At 39.8% G+C, this 16,929-nt stretch overlaps 1 protein-coding gene across 3 annotated transcripts in view; it reads left to right on the top strand.

Annotated features, from left to right (window-relative positions):
* TAFA4 (TAFA chemokine like family member 4) overlaps window positions 1–16,615 on the top strand; it is a 71,053-nt gene extending 54,438 nt beyond the window's left edge. For 2 of the 3 annotated variants that reach the window (XM_068202214.1, XM_068202215.1), the window contains 3 exons: window positions 8,542–8,697; window positions 11,795–11,878; window positions 14,779–16,615. In XM_068202214.1, coding sequence (XP_068058315.1) covers window positions 8,542–8,697; window positions 11,795–11,878; window positions 14,779–15,029 — 491 coding nt within the window. In that variant the 3' untranslated portion in view covers window positions 15,030–16,615. Of the gene's footprint in view, window positions 1–8,541; window positions 8,698–11,794; window positions 11,962–14,778 lie in introns of those variants that run through there. The other variant, XM_068202217.1, reaches the window with a different exon arrangement.
* The last annotated feature ends 314 nt before the right edge of the window (window positions 16,616–16,929 follow it).

The following is a 16,929-nucleotide window of genomic DNA, read 5'->3' as shown; positions in this document are numbered from 1 at the left end:
CCCCGAAAAGCAGAAGATCTTTATGCCTTGTAAGTATGAGCTGTTTTGAGTACAGTACATGTTTCCTTGGTTGCTCTCCCCAGTTTTACAATTCCTATTTGGACATGGGAATAAAGATTCAATTTTCACTTGAAATGAAGAGATTGCTTTTCCCCCAAACATCTACTTTGTTTTCTGGCAGCTTCCATTTACTTAATCTGCAGAGCCTAATGACTTAGATGACAATTAGTGTTTCACATTCTCTAAACAAATACCATTTTTTTCTGATGAACGACCTTGAACTGGGTTAAAAATACCTCTGGTATTTAGTAGATTATAAATGTTTGTTTTACAAAAGTAAGCCTGAAATGATCATTAGATATTTCAGGTGCTGGAGGAATGCTTAGAAAGGCACAAGGCTTAATCCTCAAAATATATTTTGTTGCATGCATGAGACAGACTTAAAAGGTTTTGGTTTTTTGTTTTTTGTTCTTTTTTTTTTAATTTCTTAAAAATTATGATACTGTTAAATGAACTTCTGTCATGCCATAGATGAGCAGCAATTAGCTGCTCTGAGTCAACAAGCACAGCCCTGAGACTGGGTGTGGAGAGCAACTGCAAATGGCAGAGAGCTCCTGGTGCCTGCGAGGGCTGCGCTAGTGACACCTTGGGCAGGATGGCTTCATTATTGATGTGGATGGGACTGCCTTTCTCAGTTTGTGGTCCCAAATATGCAACTTTTGCTTTCCTATGGCAAGAACAACCCTTTTGTAAGAGGAAATCAGCTCTCACTTGAGGCAGAGAATTAAATTTTTGCTTACAAAGTGGCGAGTAACCATAAGCCTGGCCTGTATGGATGTGTGTGTACCTGCTTTCTTCAGGCAAGCAGAAATCTCTCCAGGGAACTGGTTTTATTCTCTTTCCCTTCTCTCATGATAAATTTGTGAAGGAAGGAACAAATGAGAGAAAAAGAGTGGTCTGTGTGTAATAGCAAGAGTGAATGTTAATGGGACACCTGGGAAATTCTTCTACATTAGAGAGCACAATGTTGCTCATTTGCTACAAGTTATGATTGAAAACCAAATCTTTCCTTTGCATTTTCTCCTCTGCCTCACCTAAAATAGCCCCACAGCAGGAAGCTGCCCGTAGGAAATTATTTACACTGCTTTACTCTGAGATGCCTTATGAGGTTTTAAGTCTTGGATTTTGTCTGTACAAGTGATGTGTGTGCTTGAAGCAGATGAGTACTGGTGCCCAGCTGAAAGGCAGCGGTCCTCATTGATCGACTTCAGAGAGCCCCCTGGCAGATAGAGACACTCATGTTTTAATTTGTTTTTGCTTCCAGGTCACCCTTCATCCACCTTCCCATTTGCAGCATTTCCCCCCCTCCTCCCCCCTGAAGTTCCAGCACCTTCTCAGCTGTTTTGATTTATTGACCACTCAGATTTAATGCTTCATTCCTTGGAGAAGTCTCTGTGCTTGTGTCTGATCTAAGGTCACCTGTGCTACTTATTCCAGGGGACTTTAATCTCCATATGGATGTGACCTCTGACACTCAGCACAGAATTCACTGTGTTACATGATTCTCTCCAGCTGTGTCAGCAGCTTCCTCCACCTGCTCTGAAGGGTTATGATTTCATTAACTCTTTGGGTCTCATTATCAGGGTTTGAGGTCACTCACCTGTTTTCAGCTAGAGAGGTACACCTACTGTACCCCGGGTGTTTCCTTCTACTTAGTTGCTTGTTTTGAGAGTTGTTTGGTTTTTTTACCCCATGTGTTACTTCTCACTTGAAACAAGTTAAAGTGGTTCAGGGCTGCTTCCCTGATTCCCCAGTTAAAATCTTCATTGTGATTTTGCACATACCACACTGCTGGTTTCCACAAGAGAAAAAGCACAAATGTCTTGATGAGAACAAAATCTGTAACTTTATAAATTGTGAGAAAAACTCTTTGGTTTGAAACCTGCACATTGTGGAAGCTCCATCCTCTATTCTTACATCTGTAAAATGGCTGTATCTTTGCTTGCTTTTTCCTTACAGATGTTAGCACTAGGAAGCACAATCCTGCAGTGTGTTTGAGGATTGTAAGAGTAATGGTTAGCAAACAGGATTATTTTTTCCCTTTTTTGTTTTTATTTTTGTTTGGTTTTTTTTTTGTGTGTGTGTGCTCCATCTTACTTTACCTGCTACCATAGGCAGGTGATTATGGAAAAACATTTCTTGTCTGTTTATTCCTAGAACAACTGAACTGGGCTTTTGGGGCAGTTCTGGACTATCTCTGAGCACTCCCTTACGACACATAAGTGAAAAGGTTGAACTTTAAAAGTGGAACTGGACTGATTTGTGTATTCAGAAGTAATTTCTGAGAAAGTGTGGGTGCATACATATATCTATATTGTATACCCTTGCAGGAGGAGAGCCTCTAAGATAAAACCTTGTGACATGAATGTGAAATTATGAAAAATATACAATAACTGATGGAATGGTAGTAAAGAAAAAGCTCTGCTGATATTCTCATCCTCTAACGTGGTGTGTAAATTTTACTTTCCAAGTGACTTTTAGCTTCTTTTCTTGAGAAGAGTTGTCATCTTAAGAATCAGCCCTTTTCCATTTTTACCCCTCAAAAAACCTTGCCCTGTGAGCTGGATTGGTTCTTGCAAGTATGTTTGGCAAAGAATATGAAAAATAGCAAGTGTTATTTCCTCTAATATTTGTGTTTTTCTAACAATATTTGCCTTCTGGTGTGTGCTTCCTATGCTCATGTATTTGTAAGCAAAAGCCAGCATGAGATGAAGGCAGATGATAAACTGGCACCAAGCTTCTTAAAATGCTTTCCTCTTCCAAACACCATCAGTGCTGACTTCTAAACTCATTTGTTTCTCTTAATGTTGTCTGCAATATTTAGTTCCATAGCTGTTCATCCTCGTATTGACATCCATCCTCTTACCCTTTAAATAAATGATGCAGTTGATTTTGTGCAGACCAAGCTTGATGGTTTTGAGGCTTTCTGAGGAATGTGCTGAGCTGGGCTCATCCTACTCCAGATTCGCTGCTCTCCACAACGTTGTAGCTCCTCTTCATCAGAGGTGGCAGATTATGAAACAGAGATGAAAACTCCCTTTAAATTTGTCTTTTCCTTATGTTTCTTAGCCAAGAAATTAGAAGAAAGAGGTGTTTGTTCAGGATTTCTGGTAGAGGCGTGCTGCCTGCATGTATATTGCATTGAGACAGCACTCCCTGGCAGTGATCAGAATTAGTCACAGAGATGAAATGCATGTGGACAGAATTGGTTAGCAACCTTCTGAAAGCCTCCTTCTTTCTTTGATATGTTCCCTGTGGTTTTGAAGTGCATCACTACCATGTTTGATATTTTATTAACAATAATTGTATTCCCCTCTTTTCTTTTGAGCATTTCAAAGAGTTTTAGAAGTATTAATTGGTATCTGCCCTCTGACTTCTATGAGGAAAATGAAAATAAGGTCTTGTCAAATATGTTTGTTGAAAAAAAAAGTATTAAGAATAATACTGAGAATATTAAGAATACCACTGAGAATTAACAGTTCAGTAGTGATTATTGAGTCATCTGTACTCACAACACTTGTGTTGGCTTGTAAATGTCCAAGTCCAATAACTTCGTGGTTTGTACTTGTTCTTCAGAGATGTCTGTGTTCTCTGATATCCTGGGGTGCTGCCTTGCAGCTCTACACAGCACATTCTTCTGGGATAAAAATCCTACAGATGACAAATAAATGGTCACAGAACCTTCATATGGCCACTTCTTGAGGTTATTAAGAAGCATTCTAGACCTGGGCACCCGAGGGCTGCTGTTATCTGTAGGTATCTCATTATGGAAGGCAGCAAAATTCACAGCAGGGAGAATCCTGGATGTTGCTTCCATCAGGGAGCCGTGTCCCATTGTGTCTGTGCCCTGTACTGGGAGACAAAAGTGTCCTTAGTGAGCCAAACAGCACTGGTGTTTCTGGGGAAGAAAAGCTGTAAAGAAGGTAGGATATGGATAGCAGCACACATGCCAAACCGCTGATGAGAGGAAACACAGAGCTGTGTGGTTTTCAACACCCATCCCCTGTCCTGCACCATGCCTGGCTGGCCCAAGCTCTCCCTTCAGTATGCAGAAGATGCTCTGTGACAGAGACCTTTCTGTGATGGTGCTGCTGATAAAATGTTTCTCCCTCTGGAGAGTTTTCATATTTAAAAGGGAAGATGTAACCAAATTTCAACCCCAAATACCGACAGCCCTGAAGTCACAGTTCTGAATAGGTTTACAGGTGATGAGCTATGAATTTATGGGCTTTGCTCTCCACAGCTTTTCTCCCTCCCACTGCATTTCTCCCTGAAATGGCTTACTTGATGTGTCCAGCATAGAATTCATTTACTGTGATCTTCACATTTTGAAAACTCTTTACTCCGTGCTCTTATAATGACTTGTCTTCCAGAGAATCCATCAATTATAAAATATTTTAAAGTATTTCTTGAGTGTTTCTGCCAGTATAATCTCAGCTGCATGTTAAGTGTACTTTAAACCTGAGATGAAGGTTTATTTAGTGCAAGATGAATATTCAAACATGTAGGAGAGAATTCTTATAGTCTTTCTTTTTGCTGCTGTTGGGCACCTGAATGCAGATACAACAGGTTTCAGTCGATCTAGGGAGGAATAGATTGAGTTAGGGTTGGTTAAGATTTTCTGTGAGTTTTCTGAAATGTGAAAACCACTTTGCAAATGAGTGTTTATCCTCTAGATTTCTGAACACTGGCAAAACAGCACTGAAAGGCACCACTTTAACCCTCAGCATTTGTTCAGCACCTGCTCACAGATGTGTCTGAATATTAAGGAGAAATTCATATGGTGCTCAACAGCATAAAAAGTGTCAGGATGTGTGTGAACAAGCAGGAGGAAATATCGATGTGAGCGTGTAGGAGGGGAAAGACTATTACAAGGGCAATCCAATTAATGCAAATGATGCATGCAGATGTCTGTGGCTTTTTAGTGCCTCCACTGCTGTACTCCATAAGAGCTGTGCATTAGAGGTGAGGGAGGGGAGTGCTGCCTTCCTTTGTGTGGCAGTGGTGGTTTCAAACCTGGGATCCCACTCCTGCCAGGAGATGAAGAGGGGACACCTTCCCTCACCTGCTTGTGGAGCTGCCAAACAGGAATGTGACAGTAAAGCAGCTCCTAAACCAAGGGCTGCTTTCATGAGGTACCTTAATCTCAGCTTCTGCAAACAGCACTGTGTCTGTTGACTCCTGGCACTTCAGGGCACCACTGTCACTGCTTTAAAAGTCAAACAAGACAATTGAAAGAGAGCCCCAGGTTTTTGGGGCTGTATGCTCAGGGCTAGTGTGTTTGATTTCCTTTGGTATTGGCTTGACAGGACTGTTCACCTAAAGGAAGCAGGATTTGAGGTGGAAAATAGACATCCTTGCAGCTACATATTGAGGCTTGGAGATGGATCTTGTCTGTCCTTATGATGTACCTTCTGGAAAAAAAGGTTTCTTCTCTTATCTCAGCATCTGATGTCTGGTGAATAGTGACTTTGCTTAAGGGCAAGGCCTGGCCACCTTGTTTTTCAGATAAGATACATGGCAAGCACAAATATGTGGCCTGGGCAGCGCAAAATTTTTGCTTTTATTGCTTCCTTTATAAAATCTCATTCTCAAGAGACCAAGCAGTCTCTGACCTTGCTCTCCTGAAGTGAATAGAAACTTTGCTGTTGATTCCAGTGAATGCAGGACCACCACAGTGGGCACTGTAGGAAACCAAGGGAAATTTTCTCCTGTTTACTCCAAAGAGTTTTGATTCAGGCTATAGCACTAAAAAACAGATAATGAAATAAATTTTAAATTTATTTAATAAATAAGTTAACAACCTCTCTTAAATAACAATCTCATTTTACAAAATCTTTTCTGTCAGAACTTGTGCCACTTGTGCTTTTCTCCAAGCATTGTCATGTCAGGTATTTTGAGGACTAATATTTTGGGATGAAGTGGCAAATTTGCTTTCTCTTTTGTGTGTTTGTTTTCCATATTGACTTACAGAGAAACTGTTGTCCTTCTGACTAGTAGCTGTTTTCATTTTTTTCCATGTTTATTATTATATGAGTATTAGGTACTTGCATGAAAAGTCAGAGTCTGCCAATAAACTTATTTACAGTGGCTCTATAAGGTACTTTTATGTTATCTTCAGCATTTTTCCAATTTGCTGTAAAATACCTCATGCATTTTTCTACTGTAGCACATTTTGCTCAAGACTTGTGTAGCTTTGTCCTCAGGGAAAAAAACCCCAAAAATCTGTGTATATATAATTTCTTAAAAAGTAGAGTGCTCAAGTAGAACACCACATTTCCACTCAAAGATTGAATATGCATAGTTTCTTGTCCATTGAGGTTGTTATGAATACAAATTTGGCAACGAAATTTAGGCAACCAAGTGTTTTCACAAGTATTTCAGCTGTGCTTGAAATACTTGTGAAACCAAAACATACACAGCAAGGAACATGGCCAAGCCAACTTTTAAAAAAAGTTATATGTATGTATTTAATACTTTTTTTTTTTAAAAAGAACCCCCATAGAAGCCTAAATTGCATTGCTAACTCTTTTTGAAAGTTAAGATTTCACACCTAGTCAAGTCATAACATTTTCTGCACAAAAATTACAGTGATCTTTATCCCTCAGGAAAATTTCATTTGTAAAGGTGTGCCCAATGTTAGTTAGCAGAAGATACTGTAAAAAACCAAACCAACCTAAAATATCCGCACAAAAACCTCCAAACAGGGCAAACACGGAGTGAGGAGGAAGGGAGGTAACTCTCAGGTTTGTCACTTGGAGGATTGTCTGTTTGTGGAGAGTTCTCTCCCTTCCCCCTGCATTTCTTTATTCTCTGTGCCTTTGATATCAGCCACACCTACACCAAGATCTGTGCTGTCTCTATTCTCATACTTTGTGCTGCTTTGATGGTGACTATTTTTGTTATTCTCAGTGTTGTCTCTCTGTCTCTCTCTCTTGTGAAATAACTCACCCTGCTCTGTAGTGCTGTTAATTTACAAGGTGCTTTACAAACACAGATAAGAGCTCTACACTAAATAAGACAAGACAAGTGCAAGATGAAGCACTTGAAGGTTGTTCAGGAAAGTGAGGACATGGAAATGACTTGTGCAAGGAGCTGAGGGGCTTGTGAAGTGGAGCTTCTGAGAGAAGGTTTAGGCAGGATGGAGAGGAAGTTTGGCAGTAGAAGAAAATGATCAGCTGCAAGGAGCAGTGAGGTGAGACATGAAGGCAAGAGTAAGGAAGAGAAAAGGAGGGGAAAAGTCAGCTTGGAGAAATAGGGGACAGTGGATCATGAGAAAAGCAGGAGGACACAATATTTATCAGAGGTTTGTTCAGAATGGTCTGGGAGGGAACTGAAGAAATCCATACAGCTTGGGTGTGTTTATTTTTTTTTTTCTTTTTGAATAAAATTTGACTATATATGACAGCTTTACAGCCTACCTTGTTCTCAGCCTGTCGGTGATGACAAACATAGCAAGCAGTGCTTACATGTTGATGTGTTAAAAAGTTTCCCTACCATTTAAGATGTCTCTCTTGTATTAAATATTATCGTACACACTGAGCCCATTTATGAAGGGAAAGAATTAAATATAAAACCTGATGGATGTCAGGAAGGCAAAGGAAGATGGGTGTGCTCTGTCTTTTTGCCTTCATCATCTAATTGATTACTCCAACCAGCTCTGGCTTTGTAAGGGTGAGGGAAGATAGATTGGAAAACTGACTTAGAAAAAGTAATTTCATAAGAAAGAATAGTATATAAACCCAGGGAATGAGCCAGATCCTGCTGGAACCCTGGTTGCTGAGAATTTTAGGCTTTCTGTGCTGACAGACACTGACACCCAAGAGAACACTGCATTTGACCTGAGGCCGTGGAGAACGCTTCCAAAATGGAACGATGGAACTTGGATTGTGGGTGTGTGGTTTGAATAGAAGTGTGTAATATCACATGGTAGAAAACGTAGAGTTTAAAGTTTTAGAATATAGTAATATATATAAAGCAAGATGGAGGTTTTAGGGGGGAGGATCCTTCCTCTTCACCTTTTTCTCCATGGGTTTGGGTGGTTTTGTGTAATTGGATAAAAAGTCCACATTGTAAGCCACGGGTTGTTGGTTATTGAGTTAAAAGTAAAAATAATTTAGGTGTCATTTCTTAATTGGACTGTTTATCCTTAAAAGGCCTTGTGGGGAGAGAGAGATGGAGCTCCATTTTGTAATTTGTTAGTGAAGGGCTGTAGAACTCATGGCTTGTGAGACTGTGACACAGATAAGAACTAATAAACATCTGAGTCCAAATAAGAAATACCATTTCATGATTTAAGCCCGACCTTGGCAGAAAAGAAGCAAAAGAATTGGCAAGATCCTACAAGACTCTTTACTTCTCTGCATTCCTGGGATTTAAGCTGGCGCTGAGGAGATTCAGTATCTTGTAGGGCTGCACAAGCTGGCTCCTTAAGGCACTGATGTGTTTTTTCTCTCCATCCCTTACCTCTGGAATTGTTAGGCCAGCACCAAGTGAAGCAAGGGACGTGTGAAGTCGTGGCCGTGCACCGGTGCTGCAACAAGAACCGGATCGAGGAGCGCTCCCAGACCGTGAAGTGCTCCTGCTTCCCGGGACAGGTGGCCGGGACCACGCGGGCTCAGCCCTCCTGCGTGGAAGGTGAGAGCCTCTGCTCACTCCTGGCTCCTTAGGATTGTTTGAAAGGTTTAGTCTCCTTGATGTCTGACTTCCCACTGCCTCCAAAAGCGTAATCCCTCCTTTTGTTAATTTCGGAAACATCTCTGTGCGTTGATGATAATGAGCCTGTGCATAAATCTTGGTGTAATTAATCCTCTTAATATATGTACTGGTCTATTTCATGCCTGTGCCAATAAAACTTCTTAATTTTTTCCACACAAAAATTGTCCTCTGAAACTAGTTTGAAAACAACATGAGCCAAAAATTCAAGCTTATGATATTAACTCTTCCAGATGTCTTAACACTTAGTAGCTTGGCTAAAAATTCACTGGATAATAAATGCAACCCTAAGACTGGGCATGCAGGTGGTGCTGGGACATCTGACATGGGGAGCTTTTCTCTAGATCAACATTTCACCATTTAATGTGCCTATTTTTTGTAAAGATTGCTGCTCTTGTTAAGTTAGTAAATCTACTCCAAGACAGACCTTTTCTTAATCTTAAAGTTACCAAAATCCCTCATTTCATTAATTCATAAGCAAGATCCTGTTTTTATTCTTTTGCACATAAAATTGCAACCGGTTCACTTAAAAGTAAAACAAAAAGCTTCGAAGTCCAATTCTAATCTAATATTCAGAAATATTTAGTGTCAGACATAAAACTCTAAATACATGTGAATCTGTTTTTTGATTTTTTTAAAACCTATTATGAAGCTGTCAAAACAGATATTTAAAAAAAGTAGATTTAAAAAAAAAATTGTAGGTGCCTACTGTTTTTATGCTTTGTGATTGAGTAATACAGTTAAGTTTAACAGTGCATTTTCTTAGGGACTTTTCTTGTTACGTCAGAAGTGTCTTCTGCATTTTTAGGTGACACATCAAATAGCAGAAATACTTTTACATATAACAGATAATACAAGACAGGCATTCTTTTAAACTCACTTAAAGACTGAAAAGATGACACTGTCATTCTAATACAGAAATATATAAATACTGCAGAAATTTGATTCGGCCAACAGTTGCTGAAGGAATTTAACAGCTGTTTTTATATTCAAATATAGTTGCAATTAAGTGCAACAAAATATTATGAATGTAAGATTTTGACTTTTCAAGTGGAAGCCTTTGATTCCTTCTCACTCCTTAGAGCAATGCTTTAGCAGGCTTTGCTTATTTTTGCAAGCATCTGGGACTACAGTGAGTTGCTGCAGCACAGAAGCTGAAACTCTCTTTCCTCAGCCTCAGGATTTGATGTTTTCTCCCACTCTGTACATACCCTGCAGTAGACTCCTACACTGTGAAAGCAAGAAACTGTTTGAGTCTTCAATTTGCCTACTACAGACTGATACAGACATTTAGGGTCTTTTCCCAGCACCTTTGTCCTGAATGCAGGCTTGTTTAATTTGCCTATAATTTGCCCTGAGTTTAAATGGAAGGATACACCTGAAGCATAAGAAAAAATTAAAAAAAAATATATTTTATAAAGCACTTGGCTTGTAGCTGTTTTTTATTTTCATTGAACTACAGATCTTATCCAGCAGTGGTGATTAGGGCAGCAATTCTCTCTGCTGTTGATCACTGCTGTGGTTGGTACCTGGTTTTCCTACCTCAAATGTGGCTTGCCATTCCTCATTCCCACTCCTCCAGGAAGGATCATAGTGCCTCCTTCCATCCCACACTCCCTTGTTTTGTGTTTTTCTCTGTGTCCCAAGCTCTGTTGGGTGCTGCCATTTTCTCTGGGTGTTTTTCACTCCACCTGTACTGGCCTTACCAGAAATGATCTCTCACCTCCCAGGAAGCACAGTCAGGTTTCACCCACTCTTTTGTCCACGATCTGATGCCCACGTCCAGTCAGTATCAATGCAAGACCCAGATGACTGGTGAAAGTTCATGCATTTATTTTGTAATGTCATAAGACAGAAAGATTAGTTTATAAAAGCCAAAGCAGTGTTCCAGAAGTGTATTTTTTCATAACACTTTTCAGTAAAAGTGCAAAACAAAAGTAATTTAATGAATCTTTCAGCAATATCCTGGTGTCAGCTTGCCTGCTTGACACCCCAATTTAAAGGTTGCAGAAGAACAAATATGTCTTGAAATTAAAAGGAAAAAAATGCTTTACAAGAAGGAGACTCCATTATTTTTGTTCATATCTTCTGAACGTGTTATCTTCTAAGGCATGTGATTCAAAAGTTTGTGCACATTGTAGCATAATGCAGACTAGCTGAATCAACGTCCTAAGCCTTATTTTATTTTGAAATCCAATATAGATTATGTAGGATTGTGTACTGATATATTTCATAATAATTTTCTGCGTTTTGATGAGTGCCATGAATAATGCAAAACTGAGAAATGCATGCAGGTGTTTGTGCTGTTGTTAACAGCAGGTTTATAAAGTCATGACTACATTTCTAAAAATAATAGGCATGGTCTTAATAGAAATTGGCTTAAGAGTAGGAAATTAATAAATTTGCCCAGTTAAGGTGTACAACTGTAGCCTTCCAAAACATATTGCAAAAGTGGCAGTGTGACTGCAAGTGGGTTTTTAGTCAATATTCTAGTGCTTGCCAGAGGTTTCCCCATTCTTACCTGCAGTATTTGCTGACATACCTCTCGGGTTTACGTCTCTGTGCAATTCTATTTTCTCACCCAGTGAAGGAAGAAACTGGCATTTCTCTGTCCAGTCTCCCACATGCATATATGGATTAAACAAGAAGCCTCAGCTTAATTCCCCCTTTCAGCAGTACTTGACTGAAGCATGCAAATGAAGGAGAGAAGTCATTTTTGTAGTCAGTGGAGATGGAAAGGCACTTCCAGAGGTCAATTCAAATGTTGGAGTCAGCCTCTGCTGGTACCTGCCTCTTTACCATTTGGATATAGCATTTACCCTTTCGAGGGCTGGTGAAGTGTTTAGTCACTTTTTTACCTCAAACACACTCCATGTCATTCACTATTAAACCAGTAATTGTTGATTTTTACCTTTTGAAATCAACTAATTGAACATGGCACAGACAACCTCCCTGCAACAAAACAAGGGTGATAAAAAAGTTATTGTTTCTCTTTCCTGCTTCTTTTTTTTTTTTCTAGCTTCCATTGTCCTGCAGAAGTGGTGGTGTCACATGAACCCCTGTTTGGATGGAGAGGACTGTAAAGTGCTACCAGACTATTCAGGTTGGTCTTGCAGCAGTGGAAATAAAGTCAAAACCACAAAGGCAAGTACAGAGATCACCTATATTTAAAGGTGCCAGTCTGCTGATTGCTCTTACTGCATTGTGTCTGGGGGGTGTGAACACCAGTCTTGGCCTTCTCAAAGTTTTGGAGAGCTGTGATTAATTAGTTGCTCTCAGAGAGGAAATATTAGGTCAGAACTGCCCCTTCACTCCTGCCGTCAAACTGATAATGGTCCTGATTCTGTCTGCAGTGAGCCAAAGAAACTGTTTCATTGTGCTCAGTGCTAGAGGGATAATCATGTTCCAGAACCATTTCTTCAATTTGCAGACTGAGTAAAGGGATCCAAGATCTTTACCACTGTCACATAAACTTAGATTCCTGTGCTGGACAGCCTTTTACACTTACCAGTCTGGCTTGGGAGTTGTTGGGAACCTGCACTGATGACACTGTGCTGCACTGAGCACCACTGGAAATCGGGCTGGTTCAGAATATTTCTAATTACAGGCCACCCTGTAGCTGGCCTGATATTTTTTTTAAACCATACCTTTGCTATGTCATCTTATTTCTTGATTAATGGAGAGAAAATATGTCCTCTGCCTGCTTGGCAATTTAAAATGAGTTCAGTGCATTGAAGTTCAACAAGTCACAGCAAACTGCATGTCTAAATACATCATAAACCAGGAGTCTTTAGCAGGCAATGGCAAGGAGAGACATATGCTCAGCTTTTCCCTTTACAGCCTCTTCTAGCTGGGAAAGAATGTTGTTCATTAGGTTACAGTCTGAGTTAATAAGCAATACTGTCAGCAAATGTTTAGTGAAGGCTGCTCTGAGGAGTGAAGACTGCACTATTTTCTGGATGGATGAGAGGAAATTGGATGTTTTGGGCAGCTGTGGTGTGGTACTGCTGATCTATAGACACTGTGCAGTGGCACAGAGGAAATGCATCCCTGCTCATGGCAGAGGGGCTGGAACTAGAAGACCTTCAAGAACCTTTTCAACCCAAACCTTTCTATGGTTTTATGGCCAATGGTATTTATCAAGTGCCAAAGATGTAGTCTATAGCATGCCTGGGTCCTGCTGATCTTCTGTGGTGGATACTACACCTGAAATTTGGCCTGCAAACTCTGGAATCAATGTGGGTAACTGGGACTCAGTTACTGCAAGATAAAGATTACCCTCAGCCTCTCAGTTTTTTCCCAGAGCTGATTTTTAACTACTCATTTGTAGATAAGGAGTAGCATTGTAGCATCACACTGAAGGGTGAGACTGGTGAACAGGCGTTCTAGAAATTGTACAAGGCAACTTCATCTCTGGACATACCAGAAGAGAGCTGACAGTTTATACCAAAAGGACCTTATTGAAGAAGAGTGAGGCAGGTTAATTATCCTTTGAGTGAGGGTTAATTATCCTTGATGCCTTTGGCAGGTACTCGAGGGGTGTGGGGCAGAACAAAGACTTTTATGTTGGCACTGATGTCTGAATTGTCAGATCCTCATTCATGCAGCTGCCTCTTCCTTCCTCTGGACAGCTGTGAGGAAACTAGAATGGAAAGACAAGTTCCTTCATCCCAGGGAAAAGGGAAGTATGGTGTAACAAATATTTTTATTTTGAAAATGAACCAAAGATTTGTCTCAGATCAATAAACAAAATATTTCGTAGGTATGTTATTAAAATTTTACACAAAGAGGGCTATTTGAACTGTCAGACCCATAGCCCAGACTGTTCAGCCAACTGTGAGCCTCAGCAATGGGATGCTCAAACCAGACACAGCAAAACCCTTTGGGGCAATTACAGAAAGTGTATGCATCCATGAATTTTTTCCAATTTAATAGTTGCCTTATGTCTAAAACACAATAGTTGAGCTCCATTCCATACTATTTTTTTTTCTGTGTTATGCACCAGAGATGATCTCATTACAATCGAAATTTGTAATAAATATTTAAAGCTTTTTAAAACCCTGGGATCAGTGCTATGTGGGACAGTGGCTTCCACAGGTCAATTATACACTGAAAGAGGAAATGTCATTTAATCAACTTTAAGTTCTCTATCTTTTCATTCCATGAAAGTAAGCAAAAATAGTGTAACTAAAATATTTGAAGCAGAGAGGAGACTGCTGACACTACTCAGTATTTAGATGAATAGTTAGTGTCTGAGTGGGACAGTTAAAATGTGCAAAGCTGAGGAATTTGCATCTTCCATCAGTTCCCTCAGGGAAGGAAATAGAAACTTCTCTATGCTGAGTGTCTGTTTAGTTTTGTGACACATGTAGACACTGCAGAGCAGAGCTGACAAAGCTTTCCTCCTTCCAGCTGCCTGTTCTCATCCATTTCCAGGACAGGAAATCCAGCAGGACCCTCCTCACTGTGCAGCCAGAGCTGCTGGGTTTGTGCCCTGTGTGTGCATCAAGGCTTGAACAGATCCCTGCAGCCCCTCCGGGGTCCTGGGGGAGTTCTGCTGGCTGGGGGAGATTTCTGCTGCAAGAACAATTTATTCCCCCCATGTGCTGCCTGGTCCCTGATTCCCTCCCAAAGGATGCACCCCTGGGAATGGGCAGCAGTTTGCATGAATGGTCCTTTGGGATGTAAATCCTACACTTGTGCTGGAGGCATTGATGTTGGGAATGACATGAAGCAAAGTAAAAGAGGAGATGTCCAGGAGATGTTGGAGGCAAATTTAATGGTGAACTGCCATTTCTTTATCTGCAAATCCCCCTCATGCTATCAAATAACATGTAATTAACATTTCTATAGAGATTCTGCTTCTCTGTGTGGTTTAAAGGTGTGCCGGGGGTGAGTTCATTGTCTATTTGTGTGCACAGTTCTTTTGCAGTAACAATGCACCTGATATCATCCTTTTTTTGGTCAATTCTATATTATTAACTCTTTCCTCTTCTTTTTTAGGTAACACGGTAGCAAAGGCTAAACCTGAGGGTCACCCCCAGAACTCTGGCACGTGGGACTGTTCCTTAGCTGTTACACAGAGACCCTTTTTTGTCATGCTGTTATTGACTTCATCCTTCGAACTTGCAAAGGAGTTGGGAAAAAGGACAGCACTTCTCCTTTCAACTGTGGCTGCAGTTCCTCAGCCTGGATTTTGCTGCTCAGTGGTACATTATAATTTCACAGGAAAAAACAGGGAGATTTTGCTCTGAAATGCACCTTGGATTCCCAAGGATCTGAGACCTGGCTGAGAATTGTGGAAGAACACACCTGAGCTTCTCGTGGTGCACCCAGGAAAAGACTTTCCTAATGACACAAAGATATGTAAAAATGTTTTAAACGAGTTTAGGTCATGAATGTAACTTAGGGGATCATAGAAAGAAAATGCTGACATTAGAACTGGGACAGTTGATCTCTAAGGTCTTTTCAACCTATATGATTCCATGGATTTGTCTGAGGTGTTTCTTGCATACAGTACAACATAAAAATACAAAGCTGATCCCAGTGAATTGATGGGACTGTGTTAGTAAATTATGTCTTAGTGTATTTTGAACTGTAATTTAGTACCTATCAAGGTGGTATGAAGGTGAAAAGTTGGAACTTATAAAATTAGTAGCAATTATTGTAGGGCAAACTTTGGTTATAGCTGTGCAATTAGATTTCTTTCCTTAGATAGTTCTAGGTAGTTTAACCTTTACATTCATAAGTGATGGCAGGAAAGCATGAGGAAGAGATAAAATTTGAAAGCAGGCATAGTTTGTCTTGTCCTAAAATAAATCCATTCTCTAGGGGAATAGCAAAGTATACATATTCCTTGCCTCTTTGAATCTAGATATGGAAAAGAATTTAGCCATTAGCTAGAAATATTCATATAGATGCCTCAGAAAAAGGAGAGCAGGCTTGTACTGCATATGGAAGGCTTACTGGAAGGGGAGTAATTTTGTTTGCATTTTCATTGCTTTGGTTATATCCTAATAGGTAACAGACTTAAAATTCATAAGCAAAATTCTAGATAAAAGTGAATTTTCCGTTTCAATTAGTTCTTGTTTAGAATGATTATAATAATTAAATGTCCACTTCCTTGACAGACTGAATTTCTAAGTAGTTACATTTTGAGACACATAATTGTTCCCTATTATTGTAGATGCATTTCATGCTCTTTTTCTTATTTGCCTGTTAGAATTTTTTGTCATCAGTCTTCATAAATAGAATAGAGGGTAGAGGTGAAGCTGTAGCCAGTCTGCTCCCTCTGACATTGCAGCAGGCTGAAGTGCAGTGGTGCAGATGAACTGCTGCTGACCCAGAGACAGAAGTCATTGTCATGCTTTATGTAAATATTGGAGTAACAATGCACATCCAATTTTTATATAGACTGAAAGGTGAAAAAAAAAAAAAAGCTGTCTAGTACCAATGTAAGTCATTGTGCATAAGGCCTCTAGTGTATGGGAAAGATCCCATCAGCAGTGGGAAGCTGTTCAGGGTCATAATTATTAACTTCTGATTTGCTGGAGTGAGTGGGAGCATTCAGCCAGTTAATTCCACCAGAGTCAGTGGTGGAAAGATCTGACCTTGTGTTTTTTGGTTTTGATTTCCTTGGTTTAGGTCACTCTCAACTGTGTATATGATTATAGCTGGGATCATAGTGGTCATTGTACTCAGTGATAAGCAAACAAGAGATTTTCTGCTCTGTGCTTGGACAGCTGAACAGTTAATAGACTCTGCTTGCCCTAATGAGCTCTACATTCCCAATATTTTTCCATTGTTTTGATTTTCTGATTAAATTTCAAAATTACCTTTACTATTTCTATTGTTTCTCTGCATATATATTCATGGTGTCTTCAGGGAAGATCCTTTTTATTTGCTGTTTGTACAGTGTTGACTCATAACTGGAATTTATTTATTTATTTTGTTTAGTGCTCTATGGTGATGCTTAGTTAAAACCATTGCTGAGATATTCTAGGTGGGAAAAAAAGAGTTTTAGAGAAAAGTTGTCAATTTTGAAGCTAAATACAAAAAAAAAAAAAAAAATAAGTTACTTTGCAGTGGTCATACACTAGATTTGTGGTGGAATTGAGAACAAAACCAGAACTTCTCTAATTCAGCCCTACCCCA

This window comes from Anomalospiza imberbis, chromosome 11, assembly GCF_031753505.1.
Source record: "Anomalospiza imberbis isolate Cuckoo-Finch-1a 21T00152 chromosome 11, ASM3175350v1, whole genome shotgun sequence".
Taxonomy (NCBI): Eukaryota; Metazoa; Chordata; class Aves; order Passeriformes; family Viduidae; genus Anomalospiza; species Anomalospiza imberbis.
Note: the sequence above shows the minus strand (reverse complement) of the source record. Positions and strands in the feature narration are given on the sequence as shown.